The 25,024-nt window shown below is 38.0% G+C and overlaps 2 protein-coding genes across 3 annotated transcripts in view; both read right to left on the bottom strand.

The window, feature by feature from the left end:
- LOC136247441 (uncharacterized) overlaps positions 1–25,024 on the bottom strand; it is a 248,238-nt gene that overhangs the window by 158,177 nt on the left and 65,037 nt on the right. The window lies entirely within an intron of this gene.
- LOC136247440 (uncharacterized) overlaps positions 1–25,024 on the bottom strand; it is a 145,412-nt gene that overhangs the window by 90,674 nt on the left and 29,714 nt on the right. For both annotated transcript variants that reach the window (XR_010697545.1, XM_066039159.1), the window contains exons 3-6: positions 18,295–18,348; positions 16,764–16,811; positions 11,033–11,131; positions 10,218–10,928 (exon numbers count right to left, since the gene is read on the bottom strand). Coding sequence is in view for 1 of the 2 variants with exons in the window: in XM_066039159.1 (XP_065895231.1) it covers positions 10,218–10,928; positions 11,033–11,131; positions 16,764–16,811; positions 18,295–18,348 (912 nt within the window). In the remaining variant the exon portion in view is untranslated. The remainder of the gene's footprint in view (positions 1–10,217; positions 10,929–11,032; positions 11,132–16,763; positions 16,812–18,294; positions 18,349–25,024) is intronic.

Here is a 25,024-nt window from a genome sequence, read left to right as displayed (position 1 = left end):
TTTACACAGAACCTTTCTTGTCAATAAAGAAACATTTCAGTACTTGTGCTATAAACTAGGACCACTCATTTCTCATCTGAACACTCAACTACGCAAGTGTGTTTCTTTTAATCTAAACAGTTGGTGTGAAAGTTTCCAACACAATAATCCTACCAGATGCAATGTAGTCCCACCAAATGTCATTTTCAGCATGTGCAGTGGCATCTTGCTACGTATATTGAACACACGTCCTGCATCCCAGATGTAAAATTTGTGGCACGTATATACTAGCTTGTATAGGCTCACTTAGTTGTATGTACATTTACGCCTGTATGGCTATTTATATGTTCGCTATCTGCTACTATAACTCCACCCCTGAACTTAGTGTATGCATGTGTGCATGTGTCCGATTGTATCATTTGTGCCGCATGTGTATTGGTGTTATGTATATTTATTCCTGATATTGCAGGTGTTAAATGTTTTAGTATAGTCACTGTACCACCAAAAAAAATATTCTGGTGGGGTAATGCAAGCTCAGGAAACTGGGGAATTTGGAGGAAATTGGGCAAATTAGATGCTATTTATGTCCTTGTAAAGCTTCATCAAACTATACAAAAATTAACTTGTTACCCACCCTTTTTGTGGAGGAGGTTATCACCCATCCTATGACTTTCTCAGTTTTCCAATTTTTCAATAGTTTGTTGAAGTTACTTATTGGGAATTTTTCTTGCCTACTTTATTGCTTACCAGTTTAGGGTCCCCACCCTCACAATGACTAATATCAATTGTTTAAAATGTTTACAATACCGAGCTGTTCAACTATGTTTGGGTCTTCGTAAGTACGACCATGTCTCACACTATTTCCATACTACCACTGGGAAGTATGATGCTATATCATTCACTTTGCATCACCAGCATTTTCAGCTAAACTATATCCCATTAGTTCTACTTGTACTACCCAGCTATTTGCCCCGCCACCAAGATGTCATCTTTCTTATGCTTAACATTTTTTTAGATTTAAAACCACTTGGTTGTGGAATGCAGCACTAAATGATATTTTGACATCTTCAACCTTCAAAAATGATCTATTTTTGTACACAAGGCTAAATTTAATCCTTAAGGTGCCAAGGACAAATGTCCTCATATATTCACAATTGCAAGGACATAGACTTAAATTGTATGGACATGGGGAAGCAGTACAACCCAGAATATGGAACAATGGAACAGCGGAATAACAGAATAATTGAAAATTAGATTCTAACTTATTAATACTCTCTGTAGCGTTTTTACACTCCTCACTTCCTAGCAGCTCTGCTGACAACACAACCGCGATAGCAGAATAAAGCCTCGAGGCGATCAGCCTCGAGGCGATCGATAAATAGAATACACACAACACAATTAATTCTAGAACAAGCCAATTAAGCTAAACCACTTTCTAATACATTTCAATTGCCAAGAAAACTATCACAATAGCAGGAGATCCTTATGGCATTCATTAAATAGAATGCAAACAAAACTATCCACTCTAAAACAAACTAAGCTAAACTACATTCTAAGACACTTCAATACACAATCGTTACAAAATTATAAGCTGTTTCTGCTATGCTTGCTTATACCACAGTCGAGTGACGGTCCAAATTTACTAGAGTAATGATGTACAAAGCAACTGTAGTTTGAAGTAGTGTTTCACCTTAGAAATTTATTAAACATGTTTGGCAATGGATAGGCCTGAGTCAAATAAGCTCAACATTTTGCCCAAAATGCTTTCAGAAATTCACCAAATGTTTCACCCATTATGCTCTTTCAGTGTTACTATTATGTTGTATTATGCTCCTAAGTTAGCAACATTTGCGACAAATATCATGCAACATTAAATCAGTGAATTCTCTATTAGAGTATTTCACTACAAAGTGACTGTTCTATTAGAGAGTATCGATCTAAGGAGCTATGCACAATGCATTTGAGTCTTCTATTGCAGTTTCCACTGACTGCTCTATTAGGGAGTATCAATCTATTTTCTCAGAATTAAGCTCTATGGTTTGAAATATTCACCAAATATGCCAGCATTATGCTGGTAAAGCACTGCAGCCTATTATGCTATTATGCTAGCATATTTGTCGCAGGCCTAGTGATGGATGACTAACAGAGTTAAAAGAAGGTTAGCTAAAGTAGATTACTCTAGGGTAGATGTTTTGAGTTGGAGTGTTTTGTCACTATAACAATATAATATTTAGAATGTAACGTTCGATTATTTCGTTGTTCCGCTGTTCCGTTATTCTGTATTCCGGGTTTTACTACTTCCCACGGACATGAGCTATAAGGAATACTTCACACTGCTGAAATTGGAATACAGAGTTTCCATTGTACTACTTTCATTACTATGATTGAAAGTTCTGAGGTTAATTACAACCATGTGGCTGCAACATAACAACAGACTGTGGTGTACACTGAGGGGAGGTGGCATTAGTAAATCCTTTGGTTGGGAAAATGTAGTATCTCCTAGCAACCAAGTGACAGTTATTGTTAGCACTACAATCAAAACATGAACTCATCAGCCTTTATGGTACCACTATTGGTTTTGCAAGGACATTTATGTCCGCCCAAAACTCATTATGGGTGGCCATTGTGCTATTGGTGTAGATTTTGTCCGTTTTCCAACTGTTAATTTAAGGCCTGTGTATATGTGTAAAACCACATGATATTAAACCTTGATTTAATACTATCTAATCCAAAACAGCCAAACTATAAAAAAAGTGTGCGGCCCTCAAAAAGGCTATGGTGAAAAAAGATGTGAAATCCAAGGTGGCGGCCAAGAAATGGCTGTGATGGTAGGTTAATGGTAAAAAAATTAATAACGACAATTCAGGTGAATTTGGTGCCGCTTGGTCTTGGCACAAAATTCACCTGAATTGTTGTTATTAAAATTTTTACCATTAACCTACCATCACAGCCATTTCTTGGCCGCCACCTTGGATTTCACATCTTTTTTCACCATAGCCTTTTTGAGGGCCGCACACTTTTTTTACAGTTTGGCTGTTTTGGATTAGATTTCACTTCTTTTTGTATTTGTATACCCCAAACCGTCCTATGGCTGGCTTTGGGGCTTTTTAAACCTATCTTTTTTCTTTACCACAGGAAGAAGAAAGATGAAGCAGATGTTAAATACTTTAAATATTTCTGAATTTATCAGTAAATGTACAAATTATATATATAATACATATATTCATTACAGAACTCTCTGTATGGTGGTTTCTTTGTAATATAACACTCTACAAGGTGACTTCTTAGCTGATCTCTCTACAGGGTGAATTGTTTGCAGCAGAACTATCTCAAGGTAACTCTTCTTCTAGTTGATCTCTCTACAGAGTGATTTGTTTGTAGCTGAATTCTGTACAGGTGATTTGTTTGCAGCTGAGCTCTTTACAGGATGATTTCTTTGTAGCTGGACTCTCTACAAGGTAACTTCTTCTAGCTGATCTTTCTACAGGGTGATTTGTTTGTAGCTGAATTTTCTACAGGGTAACTTGTTTGCAGCTGAACTCTCTACATGGTGGTTTCTTTGTAGATGAAATCTCTACAAGGTGAATTCTTCTAGCTGATCTTTCTACAGGGTGATTTTTTGTAGCTGAATTTTCTACAAGGAAACTTCTTCTAACTGATCTCTGTACAGGGTGAATTGTTTGTAGCTGAACTGTCTACAAGGTAACTACTTCTAGCTGATCTCTCTACATGGTGATTTGTTTGTAGCTGAATTCTGTACAGGTGATTTGTTTGCAGCTGAGCTCTTTACAGAATGCTTTCTTTGTAGCTGAACTCTCTGCAAGGTAACTTCTTCTAGTTAATCTTTCTACTGGGTGATTTGCTTGTAGCTGAATTTTCTACAGGGTGACTTGTTTGCAGCTGAACTCTCTACATGGTGGTTTCTTTGTAGCTGAAATCTCTACAAGGTGAATTATTCTAGCTGATCTTTCTACAGGGTGATTTGTGACCATATTTTGGAAAGTCATACATCTGGGCACATGCAAAATTTGTGGAAATGTTCAATTGAAAATTTCACCAATATATTTTTAATAAACTTTTTTGCATATTCTGATAAAGCAACTATTAAGCCTTCTTGCTGTGAAATTTCACACCTATGGCTTCTTTATTTTAGGAGATATTCTCAATTATATCAGACCATGTAGAAGTTTCACAAAGCATGGGACAGCAATTAACTTACAAATTGGGTGATTTGTTCATTCCCAAAACCAAACATTTTCTTGTCTTTAGACAATAATACAAGTAATTTAATTGAGAAATAGCACAAAGAACAAATGATTAAAACCTCAAGGATCTCTTTTCATCCATTTTAGGTTGTAAGAATGGAGATCTTTGTCAACAAAGTGATTTGTAATCAATTTGTCACACCTGATCACTATACAGTTCTATAAACTGATAATGAAAAGTTGGTTTGTTATGTATTAGACAGTAAATTAGCCATATCTTTGGAATGCTTTAGTGTACCATCACAAAATTTTCTAGATAACCACTCAGTGCTTCATTGTAGCTATAAAAAAGAAAATTGACCAATGTGCCCAAATTTATGGTTTTCTAAAATAGGGTCACATTTGTTTGTAGCTGAACTCTCTACAAGGAAACTTCTTCTAAGTGATCTCTGTACAGGGTGAATTGTTTGTAGCTGAACTGTTTACAAGGTAACTTCTTCTAGCTGATCTCTCTACATGGTGATTTGTTTGTAGCTGAATTCTGTACAGGTGATTTGGTTGCAGCTGAACTCTTTACAGAATGGTTTCTTTGTAGCTGAACTCTCTACAAGGTAACTTCTTCTAGCTGATCTTTCTACTGGGCGATTTGTTTGCAACTGAATTTTCTACAGGCTGATTTGTTTGCAGCTGAACTCTCTACATGGTGGTTTCTTTGTTACTGAACTTTCTACAAGGTGAATTCTTCTAGCTGATTTCTCTACAGAGTAATTTGTTGAAGTCTGTACAAGGTGCTTTTATGTAGGTGATCTCACTGCAGGTTGATTTGTTTGTAGCTGAACCCACTAAAGGGTGATTTGCTTGTAGCTGAACCCCTGACATTGTGTTTAGTTTCTAGCTACTAGCTGATCTCTCTGCAGGGTGATTTGTTTGTAGCTGATCTCTCTGAAAGTTGATTTGTTTCTAGCTGATCTCTCTATAGGGTGATTTGTTTGTAGCTGAACTCTCTATAAGGTGATTTGTTTGTAGCTGATCTCTCTCCAGGTTGATTTGTTTGTAGCTGAACTTTCTACAGGGTGATTTGTTTGTAGCCGATCTCTCTACAGCGTTTATAAGGTGATTTGTTTGTAGTTGATCTCTCTGCAGGTTGATTTGTTTTAGCTGAACTCTCTACAGGGTGATTTGCTTGTAGATGAACTCCTTACATTGCGACTAGTTTCTAGCTGATGTCTCTACAGGTTGATTTGTTTGTAGCTGAACTCTCTTCAGGGTGATTTGTTTGTAGCTGACCTCTCTTCAGGCTGATTTGTTTTAGCTGAACTCTCTACAGGGTGATTTGCTTGTAGCTGAACTCTATAAGGTGATTTGTTTCTAGCTGATCGCTCTACAGAGTTATTTGCTTGTAGTTGAACTCCTTACATTGTGTCTAGTTTTTATCTGATCTCTCTACAGGGTGATTTGTTTGTAGCTGATCTCTCTACAAGTTGATTTGTGTGTAGCTGATCTCTCTGCAGGTTGATGTGTTTGTAGCCGATCTCTCTACAGGGTAATTTGTTGTGGCTGATCTCTCTATAAGGTGATTTGTTTGTAGCTGATCTCTCTACAGGTTGATTTGTTTGCAGCTGAACTCTCTACAGGGTGATTTGTTTGTAGCTGATATCTCTACAGGGAAATTTGATTGTAGCTGAACTCTCTATAAGGTGATTTGTTTGTAGCTGATCTCTCTGCAGATTGATTTGTTTTAGCTGAACTCTCTACAGGGTGATTTGCTTGTAGCTGAACTCCTTACATTGTATCTAGTTTCTAGCTGATCTCTCTACAGGGTGTTTGTTTGTAGCTGATCTCTCTACAAGGTGATTTGTTTGTAGCTGATCTCTCTGCAGGTTGATTTGTTTTAGCTGAACTCCTTTCATTGTGTCTAGTTTCTAGCTGATGTCTCTACAGGGTGATTTTTTTGTAGCTGAACTCTCTATAAGGTGATTTGTTTATAGCTGATCTCTCTATAGGTTGATTTGCTTGTAGCTGATCTCTCTACAGGATAATTTGTTTGTAGCTCAACTCTCTATAAGGTGATTTGTTTGTAGCTGATCTCTCTCCTATAGTGATTTGCTTGTAGTTGAACTCCTTACATTGTGTCTAGTTTCAGGCTGATCTCTCCACAGGGTGATTTGTTTGTAGCTGATCTCTCTACAAGGTGATTTGTTTGCAGCTGAACTCTCTACACGGTAGTTTCTTTGTAGCTGAACTCTCTACAATGTAATTCTTTGTAGCTGAACTCTCTACAAGGTGACTTCTTCTAGCTGATCTCTCTACAGGATGACTTGTTTCTAACTGAACTACATGGTGATCTGTTCAGAGTGGAACTTTCTAGTGGGAGATTTCTTTGCAACTGAACTCTCTACAAGGTAACTTCTTCTAGCTGATCTCTCTGCAGGGCAATTTGTTTGTAGCTGAATTCTCTACAGTGTGATTTGTTTGCAGCTGAACTCCCTACATGATGGTTTCTTTGTAGCTGAACTCTCTATTAGGTAACTTCTTCTAGCTGATCTCTCTGCAGGGCAATTTGTTTGTAGCTGAATTCTCTACAGGGTGATTTGTTTGCAGCTGAACTCTCTACATGATGGCTTCTTTGTAGCTGAACTCTCTATTAGGTACCTTCTTCTAGCTAATCTGACTACAGGGTGACTTGTTTGTAGCTGAAGTCCCTACAGAATAACTTGCAATGTAATATAATTCTATAATGGATTAATTATAAACATAGCTGAATGCTCTATTAAGGTGACTGTTCTATTAGAGTATCTTGATCTCGCATATGCTACACGTAGTTGGCTTTGGAATCATAACTCAGTGGTTTGTAATCCCATTCTTCTGTACTACTGCAAGGACTTTCTATGATAATTATTCCAACTACACACCGATTTTCAGCTCACTGCTCTAAGCGGTTTGCCTGGTAGGCGTGAAAACTAATTGTTTTTATATTCATAAAAATCGATCGCGTAATTTTGACACTGGTTGGGTTTTGTGTCATATCTTGATGGCCTTTAACTGGATTCCTTTCAAACTACAAAAAGGCACTCCTACGATAGTTACTCCATCTACATAGCAATGTTCAGCTCATTCCTTCAAGCGGTTTACCCTTAGGGCGTGACAGACCTTTGATCTAATTTTACGCAAATAATCGGTCATAACTCTGTGAATGTTCATCGGATTCCTTCCAATCTTGGTACTGAGATTTGCCTTAATGAGCCCTTTACTTGTGCCAAATTTCAGCCATATTGGAGCATGCATTCGTATTTTATGGCGGATTTTGTAAAGTGTGCGAAAAGAAGAAGTAGAAGCAGAAAAAAAACGAAGAAAAAAAAACCAAGCTTTGGCCGCTCATATCTCGGAAATGGCTGGAACGATTTTCTTTAAATTTGGAATGCGGACTCCCCTACCTAGCCGGCACTTCTGTAGCAACTTTGGTTTCAATCGGATAAGGAATTACGGAGCTACAAAGGTGTGAAAATCGCATTTACTTTCTACCTGTAAATATACTAACTGTGTGGCACGCCGGCTTCTTGGGCCGCACGACACACTACCGTGTGTCTTGATACTGTATGTGTTATTGGTTTTGTGCATGTGCTTGTAATTGTTTTGCTGTGTCTGTTTATGTGTAGTTGTAACCTTTTTTGCATGCATGTATGTATGTACTGTATGTTGTGTTTTGTTTCCTCTGCCAGGGAAGAACGGCATTGCTGACTGGATTGAAAATCAAATCAAACCAAATTTCCTGTTATTCATCTAAACTCATCTTTTAAAATGCTATATTACCTATATAATATAATCTATGAAGTGTAACCTCATGTATCTAATATCATGTGCTATTATTGTGTCATTGTTGCTTGTTATGTATTGTCATGTACACTTAACATGTTGGTTGCTGGGGCCCACCCCTGGGAATAGTGGCAACCGCCACCATTTATAGAGGATTTAATTACACATATGTGCTCATATATATATAATACATTTATTTACCAAGCTATCCACCCTTCCACCGCACCAAGCTCTACATTGTCTACTCTTTTTCGTAATGCTAATCATATAACATTTTCCCACAAAGCCAATAGTGTACATGACAATACACAAGTTCAACAATCATGCAACAAGAATACAATGATACCATAAAAGCAAGTAAGATTATATCTACATGAGATCGTGCATGACATGACAATATATATATATATAATATAGATCATATAACATGTAATATAGAGAGGATGAGTTTGGATGAATAACTGGCAACTGAGGAAATCATAGGGTGGGCAGTCAGTTCTTCCATAAATAGGGTAGATGAATGAACATAGTATTTGCAAGTGATGATAGCAAACTGCTAAGACATGTCAAATCGCAGCAATTGATCACTAGCAACCAAAATGACAGACCAAGCTACGTCATGAACATTAATATTGGCATCAATTGATAAAGCATTACAGCTACATAACTAGCATCTAATTCACCCGCCCTCAATCCTCAGTCACCACCTAGCTAAAATAAATAATATATAATAAGTAACAAAAGTTCTAACAAATTGTATACCTTATACATAGTGTACAAGCAGCCGTGCCTATATGTGCACATATATGTAATTTATATCCAAATAGTGGGCGGGTGGGTGGGAACTTTTATTTAACTAGGCCATTCACCTTTCAAGAACATGGCGTGTCACGTGACCACAAACCTGTTAAACCAGTTTGTTGATCACACAATACTTGACACCATCTCAACATTACTTCACATGCTTAGATCATAGCGCACCCTTACGCTATAGCATGCAATTAGGTCACAAAAATAATGTGCAAGTTCTTATAGTGCTATATCACAATATCTGCAGCATGCATGTTAACTTCAATTTATTGTGATACAATAAATTACATTTAATGACTTTACAAAAATGCTATGTGCTTAGTGTTAGGGCAAAGTAGGCAATGGAGCTAAGTATGGTGCAAGGGTAGCTAGGCAAGTATACTAGACTGTGTATATATGAGCACATGCATGTGTGTATGCATATAGAATGGAGTCCTGACTGAGTGGTGGCGTCAATGTCCCCATTGCCCCCTGGAGTGTGTCACAGCAACCAACATGTTAACTATAATAATTTGACCATTTCAAAATAGCTAAGGATCTAAGCTTATGTACTACATCAAAGCGTGTCAGTTTACAGGTATATGTAAAAATGTTGGAGATGATGCATATGTATTTAGTGTTGCACCGATAATCGGTTCAATAATCGGTATCGGGCCGATATTGGCTACTAGCCGATTAATCGGTTTTGATTAAATCAAGGCCGATGTTAATCTCCACTGCGCTGTGTAGTATAATGATGTGGGGGAGGTTAGACATAAGTTATTTGGCATTTTAATTAAGTTATGTGTTAATGGTTTAGCGGTGACTACAAGCCATGCCCATAATAAACTGTCAGGGTTTAGGCCATGCCCAACAATAAACTGAGGTTTTTAGATTTCTATGTAGTGCCAGCCACTTGTCTCAACTGTATAGCAGTAGTAAAATGTACTTAAAACCTGTTTACCATGAGTAACTTTTACTTGTGGTATACATCTAACTTTACATTTTAGCCTAGAATAAGCTGTATATCAATGGTTATGTCACTAATATGAGCCATTTAATGATGATGAGGATGAGTGTTAGTGTTATTAGTGTATATCGGATCGGTTATCGGTATCGGCTAATTCTGTTGCTTAATATCGGTTATCGGAATAATCGGCTAATTTGGATATCGGTGCAACACTATATGTATTAGATGTACACTCATGGTCAATCTGACAAGTCAACCCTCAGCCCTCAGGCAGACATCATATCAGGTAGGCAGACATGCAGTATCAGGAAGACTACCCGAGCATGTATACGTTACAACTACAAAAACATACATACGTACATACATGTACCTGTAAGTATATAATTTCTTCCAAATTAGATGCAGATAATGCTTGTACATACGTAAACACAAAAGTAGCCTAAATAAATCTTAATACTTACCATTCAACAAATTTAATGCGATGTCTGATAAATGTTCTTTGCTCATAGTTATATGAGTTGAAAAAACTTTAGGGAAGAATCCAACCTGTATATACTGAATTTGAAATTTACGGAGCTTGAAAGAGAGATTCTTGACCATTTCATACATGTGTTGCAAACAATAGTAAGGAGTAGCACATGTAATTATAGAGCAGTTTCCAGTGGCATCTTTCACAGCAAGACTCTGTATAGGACTCTTCATTTCACTCTCCAAATATTCACAATGCTTGATGACATCTTTAACAATGAGTGATTCAAAGTTTTTATTGATGTAGATTTCCACTGAGGAAAAATGATGGGGATCATAAAAATGCCTCGATTTAAAGCATGGCAAAACATCTAAAATCCTTTTTGGGTATAAATATTCTTCATAAGCATCCATCAACTTTGTTGCAATAGGGTTTTCAGCAAAAATTACAATTCTCTTCAAAATACGTATGTTAAACCAATTGCAGTATGCCTGCAGGTTCAGCACTTTAACAAAGTCATTTGAATCTTCAACAGCTATCATTTTGCTTGCAAATTCATGAGGGACCTCCATACAGATAGATTCAAACTTCCGTTTCAGATTTTGAAATTCACTACAAAGTAATTCTGTAAGTTTGTCCAACACATATGCAAATGCACCAATTGCATCATTATTGAATCTTTTAATATATGTTGATGGATTTTCTGAAACAAAAAAAAGTTCAATATTTTCATTACTATATATATCAACAAAATGTAGGTACACAGTAATACGTACATCTTTATTAGCAAAGCATGAACATACATACCTGAAAATGCATGTTCACTCATTTGCATATCTATGACAAATCCACGATGTTTTCCTATATTTTTTGCTTCTGGACTCAATGTTTCTGAATCCGTATCATCTACAGTATGTACATACGTAGAAGATATACTGCAATTATGGCACAAGTATAAAATCCGCATAATAATATTATGTGTCACTTGAACTATGTACAACAGATAATACAAGATAAAAACTAATCTAATCCAAAACAGCCAAGCTGTAAAAAAAACAGTGCTGCCCTCAAAAAGGCTATGGTAAAAAAAGATGTGAAATCCAAGGCAGCGGCCAAGAAATGGTTGTGATGGTAGGTTAATGGTAAAAAGCTTAATAAGACAATTCAGGTGATTTTTGTGCTGCTTGGCTATTATGGATTAGATATCACTTCTTTTTGTATTTGTATTCCCCAAAGCCAGCCCATAGCCGGCTTTCCTATTTTTTTCTTTACCACAGGAAAAAGAAAAAGATGAAGCAGATTTTAAATACTTTAACTAATTCATATGTAGATGTACAAATTATATATAATTATAATACACATATTTATTTCATGTCAATTATTCCCTACAGGATAGCTTTATTGCAGCTGATCTCTCTACTGGGTGACTTGAAATGTAGTTGAACTCTGTACAGGGTGATTTGCTTGTATATGAACTCTCTACAGGATTCTCTCTACAGGGTGATTTGTTTCTAGCTGAACTCTCTGCAGGGTTATCTGTTTGTAGTTGAACTCTCTACAGGGTGACTTGTATCTAGCTGAACTCTCTACAGGGTGATCTGTTTGTAGCTGAAAATCTCTACAGGGTGATTTGTTTGAAGCTGAATTCTCTACAGGGTGACTTGTTTCTAACTGATCTCTACTTGTTTGTGGCTGAACTCTCAACAGTGTAATTTCTTTGTAGTTGAACTCTCTACAGGATGATTTGTTTGTAGCTGAGCCCTCTGCAGGGTGATAAGTTTGTAGCCTAACTCTCTACAGGGTGGTTTCTTTGTAGTTAAACTACATACAATGTGACTTCTTCTAGCTGATCTCTACAGGGTGACTTGTTTCTAGCTGATCTCTCTTTATACTGGGTGACTTATTTGTAGCTGAACTTTCTACAGGGTGACTTGTTTCTAGTTGATCTCTCTATAGGGTAACTTTTGTTTGCGGCTGAACTCCCTACAGGGTGGTTTTTTTGTAGCTGAACTCTAACATTTTCTAGCTGATTTGTCTATAGCATGACTTGTTTCTAGCTGAACTCTCTACAGCGTGATCTGTTTGTAGTTGAGCTCTCTACACGGTGACTTATTATCTAACCGTTCTATCTATAGGGTAATTTGTTTGTAGCTGATCTCTCTACAGGGTGACTTGTTTCTAGCTGAGCTCTAGACAGGGTGACTTACGGATGTATTTGTGAAAGTCACATTTCTTAAATTGCTATAATAATGAATACGAGGTTATGTCAGTTATTTACACACTACTGTTTGTCTCTAATACAGCAATCAATAACATATGTATGGAAATAATAAACAATCATATTGACCATAAGTGATGACTTAGGCACTGATCAAATGCATAATAGCCTGTCACTTGACAGGATTCGGCGTGGCACCAAGGATACACACAAACATCCAAAGTAACCAAATTCAGCAGTTTTACTCTTATTACAACCCCCTACATGCATGCGCACCATACCATAACACTCCCCCCTACAAAAGTACCCCTACAAAAGTACCCCTACAAAAGTACCTCTACAAACAACAAAGGTATACACACATACGTGTATGTGTGGGTATTAAAATTAAAGTTGTCTAAAAATTACATGCTAAAAGACCTAAATACACCAGCAAGGTAAGGAAAAGGTTAATAATTAAGTGAAATGCACAAATCAATTAGTCACCGGTATTGTGATGCTTATGTCAGGGTGGTGACCATGAATAAGAACTCCTTCGAGAGTATCTGTCATCTCGTCCAACAATTCCGATCATGAGCACAGCAGTCAAATCGATCATAACCATGTATGCTATTCTTATCCTTGTGTCCTCTACACCATTCCTCAACTATCCTAGTACCCATGATCTCTCTGCCATTCTCCAGACGTATTGCATCCTTAGCATCTCTTCTGTTTTCAAACTCAACAAAACCATAAGCTAGTCATATTCCTTGTTTCACTTCACAACGTGTCAGTTTTCCATAGGAAAAGAAAATGTCTTCCAAGTCCCTACTGCAAATGTAGTTTGGTAACCGTCCTACGAAAATTTGGTTGTCCACCATTTTCTTTCCTAGCAACCATGTGATGCGCCCGATCTCCTGCTCTCTACTGAGATCCTGCTGTGAATTACTGACCCTATACACCTTCATTGGGGCTTGCTCTGCTGCAACAGTTGGCGACACTGAGTCCTGTGGCATATTGGAAACACATGCCACTTGTCCTCCAGCTAAGTCATTACCAAGTATGAGACTCACACCCTGGACTGGCAAGGAATCTGACAACCACAGCTCCAGTCACTAGACCACACTTCAAGTGAACCTTATGAAGTGGTACACGAAAAGTTCTCAACTCTGCTCCTTGTAGTAACACAGTCATTCCCGTGTCTGACTGGGAACTGAAGGGAAGGACACCTTCCAATATTAGAGACTGCTTTCTCTGAGAATGGTGATTGGAGATTCCAATTGTGAGCCAACAAGGGAGACACTACCACATGAAATAAAAGGAGTGTATTCATCTGGTAACTTACTTGTCTTCTTATGGTCTGTCTGAAAATTTGGGGAAACAAGGAGATCAGGCTTTTCAGACCTCTTGTTCTTTCTTGGTAAGGCTTAACACTCTGACATTATGTGACCCTTCTTCCTGCAATAAAATCATGTTGGTCCAGCAGGTAGGTGGTTGCTACCGTAGTTCCCTGATGGGCCTCCACCAGTGAAACTACTGGTGATAAGAGCACCTGGCTGACCACCTTTAGCTAATTCAAGTGTAGTATCTGCTGGGTTACCATCACAGGGATGGGGCTTTCCAAAGGAAGTGGTATGTGTAAAGGAGTAGTCCTCAGCATAAACTGCTGCTTCACGCAAACTGTCTACCTTCTGTTCATCCAGATAGGTCTGAATATCACTAGGAAGCAGTTTTTGAACTCCTCCATCATCATTAGTTGTCTAAGCCAGTTAAAGTCTCCATCAACTCCTTTAGAGGTACACCAGCGGTCAAACAAAGTTTCTTTTGCCCGTGCAAACTCCACAAAGGTCTGAGTATCTGTCTTCTGGGTGGCTCGGAACCTCTGTCAGTAGGCTTCAGGAGCAGGCTCATAGGTCTTGAGAATAGAGCGTTTCACTGTGTCATAGGCAGAACTCTGTTCTATCGATAGGGCCGAATAGGTTTCATGGGCTTTACCTAACAGAGAGCTCTGAAGGAGTAGTATCCAAACTTGTTTAGGCCACGACAGACTTGACGCAACTTTCTCAAAATGCAAGGAATATTTATCAACCTCTGTCACCTGGAGGGGGCCTGTCGACTGGTAGGTACAGGTGGAGCTGTAGAAGCTGCTGCAATTTCGAGTTCCTTAAGTTTCAATTGCACAGCAAATTCCTACTCTTGTAATTCCATCTCTTTCATCTTCAACTGGGCTTCACGCTCCTTCTCCTTGTCTTGCAGTTTTAGCCTCTTCAGTTCAATAGCATCTGTGGTTGATGGTATCTCATCTTCGGACACAATCTCTTCCTCAACTAAATACTCTATGATCATTGTTCGAATTTCACTCTTTTCATAGCTTAGGTGGCTTCCAACTTGTTGTGTTGAGCAATGGAGAGCAGCTGCACCTTCTTTAAAGGATTTAAGGAAACAGACGGGGTGATTTCACAAAAGAATCTACTGAGAACGACATAATTATCCACTCCACAACAACGTAATAGGAATGATGAGAGTAACTACGATGAGAATAACTTGTCTATGACTACAAATTTGTAATTTCAACATAACACAACAAATACTGCCTAGACGAGACACACGAACAACAACGCCAACTGTACCAATATTCACACCTGTTGGGGGTACCATTCGCCCGGCACTAAGAGTTAAAAAATTGTGATTAGAATCGGACAAGGTAAACACGAGGGAGCAGTGAAAGTAGAAAACAAATGTCTCCGTGACCAAACTCTTTAAACAACTAGTCTTCTGGTGCTCCCGGACAAGCCCCGAATTTGTTACGTGACAGGATTTGGCGTGGCATGAAGGATACATACGAACATCCAAAGTAGCCAAACTCAGCAGTTTTACTCTTATTACAGCCCCCCTACACACGTGCGCACCATACCATAACATAGCCTAATTCCTATTTTGCAATGGTACAGCTTCCCAAAACAGACAGGATTAAAATGTTATGACTCAAAGTTGCAAAATGTAAAAGAATTACTGCAATAACAAGTATTTGTTACAAAACTATAGCTATAATCATTGCAGTCATTTAACCTTGGGTGTATGTACGTTAAGTTTGGTGATGGACATTTAGACATGCACAGTACGTATGTACATATGCACGTATATATGTATGTATATACTGTACATGCACTCATACAAAAGTAAGCAGACATGCCACTTTATAAAAGCCAATTACTATTCAGATGCTAAAAGCATTGTGGAGTGAGCCTGATCTCGAAGTAAATACGTAGCTATTCAATGCAATCAACTGAAAATACAATGAAAATACAATGACAGTTAAATGAAATGAATGGTTGTAATCACTGAAATCAATAATAAAATGATTTTAAAAGACTTGAAGCGTTTAACTATTAAATGAAACACACTATGGTTGGTGGGAGCTATGTAAATTGAAGCATGATGGTCCACTGTGGAGCATATTCTTGTAGATGTGGCAGTTCTTGATTACCGGTAATCTGCTGTAATTGTAATAGTCTCACACCCAGACTGATTTTTTTGTGTGGGAAGGGAGGGGGGGATAAAAAAGGGTCTGGTGGATCTCCAAGACTTTTTGTGCAGCTGGATCTACAACTTTTGAGGATCGTTGGTTAGTAGTGATGAATAGCAAAGGCTTGTTAACAAAGGTACATTAGAAAATACAGCGTTCGTGCCCAAGGATGCAGCATTGTCAAGCAAGCGTGCACCATTTTTGCTATTGTCCCTTCGTTTACAGGCCTTTGCTATTCATCACTACTAATCAACGATTCCCAAAAGTTGTAGATCCAGCTACACAAAAAGCTATTGGAGATCCACTAGACTGCCCCACAAAAAAGAAATAAAACAAAAGACTATAATTGTAATGGGAAAAATTGAAGCACTAGGCATTTGCACATGCTTACAAACCTTGCTTATCTTTCTTCATTGGTTTTCCATTGTCAGTCACCCTCCCTTCTTTTTATGAGTTTCTATTCTCACAGTTTCAACACTTCTGGGCACATTGCTAGCTATTGCACAAAAACGTGTCATGTGCTAAAAGCACGAAAAAAGCACAAAAACATGCTAAAAGCATGAAAACGGAACATGCTATGTATGTACCATGTGTATGAAAGTGCACAAAACGCATGTGGAAGTTGATGGATATCCGTGTTATTTGTGTAAACTTCAGATTACGTGATGGTCCATGGTCCATGGTCTGCGGTCCATGGTCACATCAACTACCACCAGTATGGGGCTCGCTCAGGCTCGCCTCAATAAACCTGTCACCACTACTCTTTCAAATTAATTAACCATTTGAGTTTTAAAATTACATTTCAGTGACTATACCTGTTTTGGTGCACTTTGGTGCAGGTAATGAAGTATCTACTTCTTTTCCTAGTAGAATAGTAATAAGAAAAATACACATACATGCATTCTTATTATGCATCACAAAAAGTCTCACACTTTATAAATTAACTATTTTTTGTTCACAATCTGCAACAAAACTATGTTGTATGTAAAGCATTAATAGAAAGGAATATAGCTATAGCAGTGGTCAATACATCATAACCTGTTTTGTTACATACATACATACATACATACATACATACAAACATACATACATACATACAAGTCCGCAGAAATATAATAGCTAAACAATGATGCTGGCAGAATTTCAAGCACATGTACTATTTATTTGGTTTGAAAGAGGATGTGCCAAGACATTTTTTCAGGACTTTAAGGTTATGGTAAAGTCGAAGCCCTTCAATTCGGGGAAGCCGAAGTGTGCACCGCCAAAATTTCATTAACTGTATCACATTGCATTATATTAAATGGCGATTGCACCAAGGCTAATTTGTGTTTAGTTTTTAGTGCCATTTACCACTAGGAAAGCGTAAATGTTGTGTAAATGAATTGATATAAGCTTACTGCTAGTTCTGTAAGGCTTGTAGCAAACATCATCTTAATGAAACAAAGCTTGTTGGGTGCTTATATATATCTGCAATACACTATCAGTTCTGTTAGTGTGTGGCGCTTGAATGACGTACTAATTATTTGTGATTTCTTTGGCTTTTCACTACAGTATACTATTACTTCACATCAAGTTTCTATAGTATACTATTAGATAGGCTAGTATACTACTAGATAGGCTAGTTGTTGTGGCTTAGAACAGTTCAGTAGTAGTGGGCGCAGGGACAGATACCAAAAAGTGCTTTTAATTGCATTTTTTTGGTGATACAGGAAGGATTTGTGTGAAACTTTGAAAATTAAATAACTGTTATCATGCACAGCACTAAAGCAAGCCTTTCTTAATGACATTCTGTCCCTGCCCATGTGTCTGCTGGCTGGTTTTCACTAATCATCATGGCAAAAATGGTAATAGTTTCCCAGCAATTTGACATATAGTAATGCTTCAAAGCCCTTCACAAACCACACTATAACACTTGAGCGATTAACATTAGCAGCTTCAAATCTTCCAACCTATTAGACTAGTCTATGGATTATAATGGGTCAATAAGTAAAGATGTGTGCTTATTAGCAAAGGCGAGTTATCACCTAACCATAACCTTAAATGGAAACATAAGTGAGTTCAAAGAACAAATACTGTAATAAACGACTACACGTTGTTATGGTAATTCATGTTCAACATATTATTAAATGTATTTATTGCTTCTTGGCTGATTATTTAACTTAATTACAGCCCTTGTCCTTTTGGTGTGCAATTAAATACCCACCTACTCTTTACCCTTAGGAGAGTGCTGGCATTTTATTTTAGAAATATGAAATAGCATAACATGTGGTTACAACAGCTTCAAGTTGTCAAGGTTCAAGTTTCTATCTGTTTCACAAGTCAAATTATGGGTTATACTGTACATACCATGAAGTGTGTCATCATCCCATCCACGTTTATGACTACCTTGTACATCTTTACCTAATGGATATATATATGAACAATTACAAAGAAGATGGAATAATACTAAAGTGTGCCTTAGCTTCCATGATTTTTGCATTTTCAATTTGTGCATACAGAAACTGCATAATGGCACACAATGTTAGGTAGATATATGAAGATGAACAAAATGACAAGATCCAGTTTTGTTAAAAGTAGAAATATTGTTTCCTTTTCACTTGACACTCACTAGTGGACCTATGCCTCCTTGCAAATAACGACCAGAGGGTAATTTTAGTTGGAAGTTGCTTTCCAAGGTGGTTTGTAGGTATTTTTTTTCTATTAGAATTTTTGCAAAAATAACGAGCAATTTCTATTGTGAACCACTATGTGGTTCAAGATTAGCACAGATGCTGATTTTCTAGTTTGTGCTTATTGATTAAAATACAGCTAAAATTACCAAAATTTCTCTATGGCGAACTTTTCTGCTGCATATACTGTAATATGGTACACTAGCATTGGTACCTGCCCTATGTGCAGGACCATTTCACATTCCACATTAACCACAATAGTATGAACCATTGCATTGGGAATGAAACATTAAATATCATTCCCTAAAGTAGCATGCATGGTGATATTTATAAACCCTATTCAACCATCATGCAAGCACTAATAAAAAAGATGTGAACATGTGGGTAAACTAAACAGCAGAAATGTATAATTTATACAGTTTTAAGTTAACCCAATAATTATGTGGTGCTATCCTATCATGCAGATACTGTATATCGTGGTCAACAAAGAGTATTTAAAGCAATATTATTTGTTGTAGCTATACTTCAAGCAAAGGTTTGAGCAAAATTAACTTAACACACAGGTGCACACTTGTTTTTAAACCAGGTGCACATCCACAGCCGGCCAAAGGCCGGCTGTGGGCGCTTTGGCCGGCTGTGGGCGCACGCCTGGTTTACTGAAATTGTTTTCGTAAAAGTGTGTGTGTGTGTGTGCGTGTGTGTGTGTGTGTGTGTATGTGTGTGTGTGTGTGTGTGTGTGTGTGTGTGTGTGTGTGTGTGTGTATGTGTGTGTGTGTGTGTGTGTGTGTGTGTGTGTGTGTGTGTGTGTGTGTGTGTGTGTGTGTGTGTGTGTGTGTGTGTGTGTGTGTGTGTGTGTGTGTGTGTGTGTGTGTGTGTGTGTGTGTGTGTGTGTACCTGCCTATCTACCTATCTACCTATGTTTGTCTGTATGCACCCACATGAGCAAATCGTAAAATGGAAAAGCAGCTTTTACGTAAGAAGTAAAAGTTAAATAAAGTCTGTATTAAACTTCCGCACAGGTAAACTTTGTTCTGAGGTGGTTTCTTTTCGGCGGTCTGAAATACAAGTGTGGCAACTCTCCTCCGACTTCATGAATTACCTTCCCTTTGGGTTTTACAAGCATTTAACAACTGAATAACCACTGTGCAGGCCTCATAGACTACCAGGAATAGCCTATCCATTTGAGTTGGAAAGGGGACGTATCCCCTACGTACGCGAACGAAAATGAAGAGCAGCTTTGAGGCTTTGTCGAGAGAATTTGTGAAAAAAAAACACGATAGTCAAACTATAAAACACTTTAGAAGATGCTTCTGTGCGTAATGTGTTAATAAAAGCGGTTTGTTTAACAAGCGCTTCCTTAGCAGCGCATAGCAACGTAATTGAAGAATTACAAAAATTTCATGAATTATGAAATACGTGAATTACACTAAATTATGTATTATTGCACAGCCAAAAACCTATGTAACTTAATTTCAGATGAGTTAGCTAGCTGCATGGCGTTTGGTTTTTAAAAGTAGCATAACATCAACTTGTTTATAATTTAGGCAAGTAGTTAACTTCACAAAGACTTGGAGTTGCAAAGAGAAGGCACTTACTCTAATAGAGTATACAAGACAAACACACAGACAAATGAACATGGAACCAATTGGCCTGCCCTGTCCCTATCAAACGTGCTACTGTATACTTTTCCAACAGTCTATACGTGACCGGATTTGCGAAAAGGTACCTTTTCCACACATTTTACATGTCAGCAAACAAAATAATGTAACACCTGACTTCTTAAATGGAGTTTAACTAGCCAAACTAGGTTAGTGTTGCAGTCGAGCATGCGTAAGTGTATTATGACAGTGACTAACCTGAAGCTCCACCATGACTGGAGGGAAGATTGGGCAGGAGCACACATGAGAAGGGTTGGCAATAATTGGAGAATAACATTGCGCATGCGTTACAAGAAAAAGGCACATAGAGAGGTGTTAGAATGCATGGTGCTGTGTGGCATAGTGAATCTTGTCCCACCCACACCACTCCCTCTCTACCAACTATCTCATCTTAGTATTTTTAGAAGATGGTAATCACAAAGGGATTGTTGGATGGGGTATAGAGTAATAGATTTTCCCAGGAAAAAAAAATAACAACCAGGGTGTGGGAAGGAAGGCATGCACCACAGACAGTCCCAGCAGGAAAGCTTAGTAAATGCCCTTGTCTTTTCCATCTTGAGGCTAGCTCAGGGTGTGAAAGTGCCGGGCTTCTATTAGGAACATTGTGGCATGCGAAATTTCTTGTGGCTTCAGAGAATGTTAGCATTCCTACCTCAAAGCCTTTGTAGTAAAACATGCTGTATGTATCATGAAAAATTGTTGAAAAAGGGGCGTGTTTGAGAATTAATAGGAGAATCCATGGAACCCTGCACACCTACCAAAACGAGCTTGCAATAAACTTTGCGATGTAGCCAGATGATAAGCATTTCATTTTGCACGTGAATCGTGTCAATATGTGCACAGATTGCCGAGTAGTCGTTGTCACTAGCTGACACATGAAAAGTGTGTCACGAAAAGGTGGTACTGAGAAAAAAAAAGTTGTCATGGGCAGGAATCAAACCCAGGACCTTTGGGTTAACAGTTCAATGTACTAACACTTTGGCTGTCTGTTTGTGGTTTTGACAGCAATGTACGTACCTCAAGCTTTCCTCTACACCACTGCCTTCAACGTATTATAGAGAACAAATGGAAGCAGATAGCCAATTGCAACAACAAACTTGGGGTTGCCAAATGATGAGTGCTTAATTTTGTTAAAGTCCCGTGTTGATACTTGCTTTGGTTGTAGAGTTAGCGGTATTACAGATAGACAAACAGACAGCTTTTCAGCTTGTATTTTTCAAATCATTATTTTGTTTTATGGAAAATATAGTGAGTACTTCCACATGTCCATGACATACATATTAGTAAGCTTGTATTCCACTGATCATTAACCACCTCAATAAACATCAAAGTTCTGTTTGCTATTAACAGTTTTGTATTGTAAAGAAGCCATATCACAACCAAATTTACAGGACTCAGGTCAGGTGTAAGCTCCTTTGCCAGGCCTTGGCTGAAACAGCACTCCTTATCATTATAAGATCATGTATAGCATCTCTGCATGGTGAGTCCTTCTGCCTACATTTGTGCGATCACGAATTGTTATGAGAAACCATACAAATACTATATGCTCTCATGCTGACACAAGACTTTGTTGTTGAGAACAAGATTAGCTCTACTAGTGAATCAAAACGGTACGGTCGTACCATTTAAGTAGGGATTGCGGTGAAACTTTCGCACGCCGCCCAAAATTCCGCTTTCAAAAATCACCCTAGAGACATTTTACGCGACAAAAATCACCTTTATGGAATAGTACTAGTCCATGTAATACATACTACAGCATTAACTACGTATAACAAAACACTTACAGGTGGCCGGATATAGAATTTTTTTTTTAAATTGCCAAAATTCGAATTTTAGTCTCACTGACTGCCTCACTGACCACAGTCGCAAGGCTAGAGGCCAAACGAAGCAGCGCAAGGCTAGAGGCCAAATAAAGCAGCACATGGCCACCATTTTATGCCACAATAACAAATTCACCAGTGGGATGTGCCTTTTGGGGTTCAGACAAATGTAGGCCTCTGCGCCTGTCTTTTCTTTTATCTTCAATCAGCTGCTTGTCTTCTTCTTCATCCAACGAAACCATATCGAGGTGTTAATTTTCCGCATTAATGCTTTCTTTCAGCAGCACATTTAGATGCTACAGAACTATTTCACAGCTGGATTTCAGAAGCGCTTCAGTCCTGGCGCTACTATAACAGTTACACTAGCTAGACATCTGCAACTTCACGATTGGGATCTGGTTTGCGATAGATTTGTGACCACGCCCCCAAATAAAGATAATAGCGAAAGAGTAGCCGACCTCTTAACAATCTAGCTGTTTACTTAACAATAAACTCACTCCTTATTGGTCTAGCTAGCTGCACACCCCTTGGCTGACTGCAGATATGGCCACTCCAAATAAACTTCCTGTTTCCCGTCCACCGCCCGCATCTGGTTACTGTCAGCTCTAAATATTCCATGATTCTGTATTCTTCCATTATTTTCCGGTTATTCTTGCATACTGACAGGTTTAGTAAAAGCCATCTTGAAACAGTGTCAGCAGTGCTATCAAGTCGGCACAACCTTCACGTTTGTGTTATTTTTGCAACTTGAAAAGGAAGGAACATGCTTTTGTGCAGCTTTTTATAGCTGTGCCAGCTTGAAAAGCTGCCAATCTCATAATAAAATAATGGAAATGGACTGTCCGCCCGCATGCAAGTATGTTTGAGGTCAGGACGGGAAACAGGAAATTTATTTGGAGTGGCCTATACTCTAACACAACAGTCACTCTAATACACACAATCATGTATGATGGAACAGTTACAAGTTATATTGTTCTGGAAGACATAGTTATTTTTATAAGGAAAAGAAGCAAGCACAATATAAAATTAGTATAATATAGTTCTGAATGAGACAGGTACCCCTCAGCAACAGCAAGGTCGACGGCTGGAGGCATACAGGGATGCTTGCATCTAGAATGGGCGAGCCCTGATTCTCATTATTGAAGAGTGCAGCAAGGAGAACCCCAAACTACAGCATAATCACAGAATATGAGGAACTCTACTTCTCACTGAACAAATGGGCAAAATGTTTAAGTGATAGTATCTGCCTTTCCCATACCTACAGATGTGGAGTGCAAGTGGACTAATACAAGTTACACGGTAGCTAGCTGTACCATAACAAAAAAAAACTTAACAAAGTTAACTAGTATTTTAAAAATTGTTAATTTAAAAATGAAGTAGGGATCCAGTGCAATAAAAAGTAGTGAAACAAGAGATGAATGATGGTGTTACAGCATAGCTCAGTGGGAAAGTCTCTACTTTGGCACATTAGCTATTACTATTTTGTTCAATGCCAAAGTAGGAATTTTCCACTGAGCTATGCTGTAACACCATCATTCATCTCTTGTTAGCTAGTAAACTAGCTATATGGCACTGTGTGTGCTTGTATTGTGCTTGGTGTGAAAAAATAAATGTTATTCCACTAGCTTATGCTTCACTGGTGACACTGATTAACACCTGTAGATAGTAATGAAATACGTAATTAGCATTTAATCCTTATAGGCCTGCATGGCTCATCACAAGGTATCAATTTGAAAGCAATATGATAACTACTCTTGTTAAGCTGTTTTTCTGATATATCTCTATTACACCAAGGTGTCTTTCAAGTTAGCTAATCCACAGTGTAAGCAACTGATAGTTGATCAGTACCTACTATCATCCAAAAATAAATCTGTGTATTTTTCGGTTACTCTACTTACATGTTATTGAAACTGTGTGCTGTTATTCTCAACACTTTTAGGTACTTTTCACCTATTTTGGGGCTGTTCAATACTAATTAATTATAGGTATAATAATTCATACTTAGCTTGTAGAATAATTCTTAGTGCCATTTACCTTGCCACCTCGTCATGGACAAAGAAGAATACTCACGAACAGGAAGAGATCAAAGTAAGCACCTCTGGTATTATGTTCTCCAGCTAAGAAGGTTAAGAGAAAGCCATGGACAGATGATAAATGCTATAAAAGTGTAAGAGCTGGGCGTGCTGGGATTAATAAGTATATATGGTGTTCTACCTACAACTTTAAAGGAAAGAATCAGTTAAAGAATTAAGCATGGGACAAAATCTGATCCTCAGAGAACCTGAATGACAATGAATTAAATGAATTTGCAGAGTTTGTGAAAGAGTCTTCTGCTGTGGACTAGAAGAGATGTTCTAAGTATTGCAGAGTCTTGTGCTAAGGGGAAAAGCATTTTAAGGTGGCGGAATACTGGAAGCCATTGAAATTCTGAAAATTCGCATACTTTCCTAAATTTAATTCTAGCACAAAGACCTTTCAAGTTACACACACATGTCATATATTAATTGAAGAAATAATGTACCTTTTACTGCTGGCTACAAGTTCAGAGAAGTGGGATCTTTACTTACTGACTTACACCATGGGTAAAATGTACCTTCAAAATAACCACTTGGTGTCAAGTTCCAATGAATCAAGCACCTACATATCTGTGAGATCACAACACTGTATGCTAGTATAGGCTACTAGCTAGTGTCCAGTAACAGAGAAGACTAGGTAGCTATCAACGTACATATAACAGTTAATCATTATATATTTCGTGGCATCGCAAAGTTGTAAAAATACCACAGCTATTACTTACTACAGTAATAGAAGTGGTTTCTTTACACTACTGGTCACTACGGTTATGTATAGGACACAAACTAGCACAAACACAGAGGTCTAATTCACTAGTATACGTGAAAAAACTGACACAGAAAAACAGTCCTTGCCA

Source organism: Dysidea avara, chromosome 2 (assembly GCF_963678975.1).
Source record: "Dysidea avara chromosome 2, odDysAvar1.4, whole genome shotgun sequence".
Taxonomy (NCBI): Eukaryota; Metazoa; Porifera; class Demospongiae; order Dictyoceratida; family Dysideidae; genus Dysidea; species Dysidea avara.
The sequence above is the reverse complement of the archived record's forward strand: the minus strand, read 5'-3'. Positions and strand labels throughout refer to the sequence as shown.